The 5,323-nt window shown below is 29.6% G+C and overlaps 1 protein-coding gene across 1 annotated transcript; it reads left to right on the top strand.

The window, feature by feature from the left end:
* The first annotated feature begins 3,913 nt into the window (after window positions 1-3,913).
* LOC112514642 (deSI-like protein At4g17486) lies at window positions 3,914-5,090 on the top strand. The gene is made up of 3 exons (XM_025121224.1): window positions 3,914-4,099; window positions 4,246-4,533; window positions 4,679-5,090. The coding sequence occupies exons 1-3, from the start codon at window positions 3,964-3,966 to the stop codon at window positions 4,954-4,956; spliced, it is 702 nt and encodes a 233-aa protein (XP_024976992.1). The 5' UTR covers window positions 3,914-3,963; the 3' UTR covers window positions 4,957-5,090.
* The last annotated feature ends 233 nt before the right edge of the window (window positions 5,091-5,323 follow it).

The raw sequence follows: 5,323 nt of genomic DNA, 5'->3' as shown, positions 1-5,323 counted from the left end.
GAGCACTGCTTTTTTAATATAAATTTTTTTAAATTTAAAACCAGAGTAAGGGCCCGTTTACTCAAATACTTACCCGGTAAGCGCTTACCGGTACGAGTCAACACTATAATCTATTTTACCAGATAAGATTGTAGTATATTAAAACAGTATCGTATACAACAATTTACCCGGGTAAGAGTCTTCACCATCACTTACCGGGCAAGACTCTCTATCCTTATCATTGCTCTTACCGGGTAAGATTTTTGGTCTTTGCCATGTGCATGAGGTGAGGAAAGTTACCCGAGCAACACTTATCGGATAAGTGTTTAATAAACGATCCTTAAAATGATTATAAATGTTAATCAAAATCTCATAATTCAACCATCATATAACCTTTGACCTTTTCTATTTACCAGCATTTATTAATCATGTTATGTAATCATGGGCATGAGTGTAATTTTGAATATTAATGCATGAAAAGGTTGAGTAATGATGCCATGTTTGTTCAATTCTTGATTGAACATATTTTATTTCATAATAAATAGTTTATATGGTTTTTATATCTGAATATCTCTCGGTCAGGGGCGGATTGAGTTCATTAGATACGGTCAGGAGCGGATTGAGGTCATTAGATACGATGGCATAATGCACTGCTAAATTCGTTCCTTTTAAACTAAAGAATTAGGCTCGTGAAAGTTGCAACTGTATTATAATGCTGGGTACCACTGTGTGTGTGTGTGTATATATATATATATATATATATATATATATTGAAACTAAAGTAATAACAGAAGTTTGACTTGATAGAGTTGGTTTGGATGATTTTTCTTCCATCCTGGGCGCAAGTTCGCTTTCAATCAATTTCTTAATTTTTAGCTGTTAATTTCAAGTTTATTGAGTTTTTAAATGCAGTATCAAAATCACGTAACACATTTTTGACCAGTCCGATAAATTAAATAAATGGTAATCATATATTGTTTTCTTAAAAAATAACGATCATTATCTAACATTTAAATGTATTGTATGCATTTAATATGTGATAGACATGTCGTTGAGATCTATAAAAGAATAATATGAAAAAGTAACATATTTTAACTTTATTCCTATTTTGGGTGATGTATTTTCAAAACTTCTATATTGGTACCTCAGATGTAAAGTTTTAAAATGTTAATTATTCGGTTGAAAACTAATTTTAGATTAAAGAAAAGACTAATTTTAGATTGAAAAAAATTCATGTCACTAACCACATTAGCAAATAATATTGAGTTGGATACAATATCACTCGTCATATCAGCATGATAACCGATTAATGTTTCAACCAGTTACTCGGGCACTTAAATGTTTAAAACTTCACATCTGAGGTACCAACATGAAAGTTTTGGAAATATGTTAACCAAAATAGGAATCAAGTTAAAGTACGCTACTTTTTCATGCAATTTGCTCAGAAAAAAAGAATACAACTTTTAAACATATTTTTCTTTCTGAAGGTAAACACAAACGTATTTTTTATACATAGTGGCTCGTTGAAAATAGAAACTTGATTTTCAACTAGATTCATAGAATTAGATGTGTAAAAGTATGGATAATCAGATAAGTTTATATTTATCTCATGAATCAGTATTTTATAGAATTACATGGAATCAGATGTGTAAAAGCATGGATAATTAGATAATTTTATATTTATATCATCAATCAGTATTGTATAACAACTTATCAGTATTTCAAATAACAATCATTTGTTTTTCGTTTATATTATTGAATAATCTAAAATGTACTTGATAAATGGCGTCTAAAATTTACCTGTAAGAAAAGAGAAATCAGTTTAAAAAAAAATTTGAACATCGTAAGAATGAAAAGTTAAAGGGAGATTAATATGTGAATTATTGAAAAAAAAATCGTGAACATCTATTTGAATATGCATATGTGATATGATGTTACAAATTATTCATATAGATTCATATATACATATTTAAATATATTTTTTTAATAATTTACATATGAATCTCCACTTACATTATGTTCACGAATTTGGAAAGAAAAGACAAAAAAAAATAGAAAATTTATTCGTGGTTTTGAGAGTGAAAGGAAATGATAAAAATAAAAGGAAAGAAAATAAATTTGGAAAATTAATTAAAATAGTTATTTTTATCCCTTTTTTTATTAACCTAGATATTCAACCCGTTATGCGAGCCAATTAATTCCAGGGCGACCACCTGCTTTACAGATAGCTCGGAGTCACCACATTTGAACCTTCGTGGCCATAAGGGGATTTTTATTCCTTTTTGAATTTGAACTTGTGACCTCCTGTTACTTTTGACTTTGCGAGTCAAGATCAAATCAATCAGGCACCACCCTTGTGGTTTATTTTTACTCGTTGGTTTCACCTCTTAGTCACTTTTTTTAAAGTTTACCAAAATAGCATTAGGCCCGCAATTTTAATTTTTCTTTGCCGACCTGGATGAAAAATGTAATTTTCTTACAAACCAGGGTGAAAATGTAATTTTACAGCAGATTGTAATTGATGAATAAATGTTTAATTTTATAAAAAAATTATATTATTTTTTTATTTCCTTTCTTTCTTTTCCCCTCCATATTTGGGATGAAAGTTTTAAAAGAAAAATTAATATTATTGTTCTTCACTTTCATTTCCTTTCCCTCTTTAAAAAACAATAATCAATGTAAATGAAAATAAAAGAAACAACTGATTTTATCTATCTATACTATATTATAAAGCATTTAACAAAAATTCTTAAAACTCATTTTTTATGTATATTACTTAAAATTCAAGATTACAAATAAAATATACGTAAGTACAACTTATTAAAGCTTCATGTTTGAATTCGTGTTACTAATTACAGATAAACATAATCAAATATATGATAAACATCTCATTTAAAATATAAAAAATCTAAAATATAATTAAGATAATCATTAACATTTAATAGAATACATAATTATTATCTTTATAAAAAGATTATATTATTAAACAGGAAATAAATTAATTCATTATTAAATTATAATAAAAAATCGAATTAAAGAAATTACATAAAAAACGAGAACTTTTAAATACTTAATTTGATTCTAATATCGATATTTTTTTTCAAGTTTTTATGAGATCTTCAAGTTTATATTTTATTCAAATATAAAAACATTATTATTTTCTCAAAATCATATAAAACCGTGTTATAACATTGACAGAGATAAAAGAATAAAAAGAAACATTAAAATTGACATGTATCTCGTTGCATTACGCGAGTATCCTTCTAGTATAATATAACAAGTCTTCCTCCAAAAGCCTAAATTTCCATTCCAGGTTAAATCAGAGCGAATAAAAATTCATCCTCATTTTTATTCTGTGTCGATTTCATTTCCATTCTCATTTTCAATAATCAGTCTGAACTCTGAACCAAACAACCCATTAACTTTTTTTTTTATTTAAATCTTCCAATAATTAGTATTGACGTAGTGAGTTATTTTCAATTAAAGGGGTGTTTGGGATTGCTTATAAAAATAATTTATTGACTTATTCCGGTGTGACACCGGTAATAAACATTTTTGAGTGTTTGGATAAACAATTTATACCGGTTTGAGTTTTTAAAGAAGTTAAACATTTATAACTTATAATAAGTTAATAAGTGCTTTTGTAGAAAAATATAAGTTGTTTTAAATAAGTAATCTCAAATACCCCTAAGATTAATCCAAGGGTTTATATTTTTTACCATAACTTTTATTTTTACCTGAATTTAATTGTAATTTAATAATAATTTTATATAACTTTTAAATAAAAAAGCCATTTTAAATAATTGATTTTATGGTCGAAAGGTTTATCTTCATCCATACTCTTTCTTTTTTAGTTGCGAATTTATTCTCTCTGAAATTTCCAAAAATTTTATTTATAATTTAAATTTGAAACATTTATTGCTTCAACAACGTATTTATTCTTGATAAATATTAAGAATTACAGATTTTCCGTTCAAACGGAAAATGCTGTGCGGAGGCCGCTCGGCGAAGCGTGGAAAAGACGGATCGGCGCCGGTGTACCTCAATGTCTACGATCTTACTCCCATGAATGGCTATGCTTACTGGCTCGGCCTCGGCGTCTATCACTCCGGTGTTCAAGGTTTGGATTTCGTTTTTTTCCTACTCGATACTTGTAGATTTTTTTTTCGCCGATCGATATACTCTAAATCGAGGTAAGGAAATCTTCGTTTATTATTTCATCGAGAATCTAGCGAACTTAGGAGTAAATTTGATTTTTGATTTTAGTTCATGGAGTGGAATATGCATTTGGATCTCACGAACATCCGACAACTGGAATCTTCGAAGGAAAACCGAAGCAGTGCGAAGGATTTGCGTTCAGAAAGCAGATTCTGATAGGATGGACGGAGAAGAATCGGAGAGAGGTTAAAGGAGTTATGACAGAGCTTGCTTCAGACTACAAAGGAGTTTCGTATAATCTCATCACCAAAAACTGTAACCACTTCTGCAACGACGCCTGTGTTCGACTAACCGGAAACACGATTCCGAGTTGGATCAATCGTCTCGCCAGAATAGGTACGTCACATTATTGTTGGCATTTACATTCTAGAAACCAAATCTTACACAAATCTTCCACAATTTTTAGTTGCATTAGCGATCGTTATAAGATCGTGAATCCTTGCTCTATATTCCGATCTCTGTTTTTCCGGGCGATTTTCAGGTTTATTGTGCAATTGCATAATTCCGGCGAGTTTAAGTTCGATTAAAGTTGGAATCGAAGATAACAAAGTGTATAATGAAAGAGCAACTAGAAAGAAGCTAAAGAGCCGATCTAGAACATTCGCTTCATGTTCGAGTTCTTCCTTATCATCTGAGAAACCGCCATTGGCATCACCTCCAGTTGCTCGGATCAGAAGTCTCAAGGGTAAAACTACTCTACCTCCATCTTCCCCTTCGATTCTTCATTCTTCCTCCACATCTTCTTCATCTTCATCTTAGCATCCTCAAACAGTTCTTCCTTTTTCTTCGATCAATCATGTATGTTTCTTCTATTTGTTTAAATTTTTTTGGATTATTATATTTTTGGATCATTGCTTCAGGAATCAACTTTATCCATGTTCAAACGATTCGAATTAAATTTATATGAACAGGTACAGTATACCAGTACGAATCATATTGTCATAGAGTGTGGGCATCCACAATGTTCATCAAAAGCGTACGATCCGATTTTAATTAGATGTTGCATTTTAGGTTTTCCTGCAAACTCCGATTCATGATTAACAATTTTTTTTCAGAATTTTCTTATCATGCTTTCAATCATAGTTATCAATTATTTTTTGTTATCAAAATCACAACATTTTTTTTT

This window comes from Cynara cardunculus (genome assembly GCF_001531365.2).
Source record: "Cynara cardunculus var. scolymus isolate 2C chromosome LG 6, CcrdV1, whole genome shotgun sequence".
Classification (NCBI taxonomy): Eukaryota; Viridiplantae; Streptophyta; class Magnoliopsida; order Asterales; family Asteraceae; genus Cynara; species Cynara cardunculus.
This window is presented reverse-complemented; position numbering and strand designations above follow the sequence as displayed.

Bases quoted from the DNA above. Each gene is read 5' to 3' on its own strand.
- LOC112514642 (XM_025121224.1), top strand. From the start codon at position 3,964: ATGCTGTGCGGAGGCCGCTCGGCGAAGCGTGGAAAAGACGGATCGGCG. The intron at 4,100-4,245 runs GTTTGGATTTCG...TTTTGATTTTAG, and splicing joins CTATCACTCCGGTGTTCAAG to TTCATGGAGTGGAATATGCA. The intron at 4,534-4,678 runs GTACGTCACATT...GGCGATTTTCAG, and splicing joins CAATCGTCTCGCCAGAATAG to GTTTATTGTGCAATTGCATA.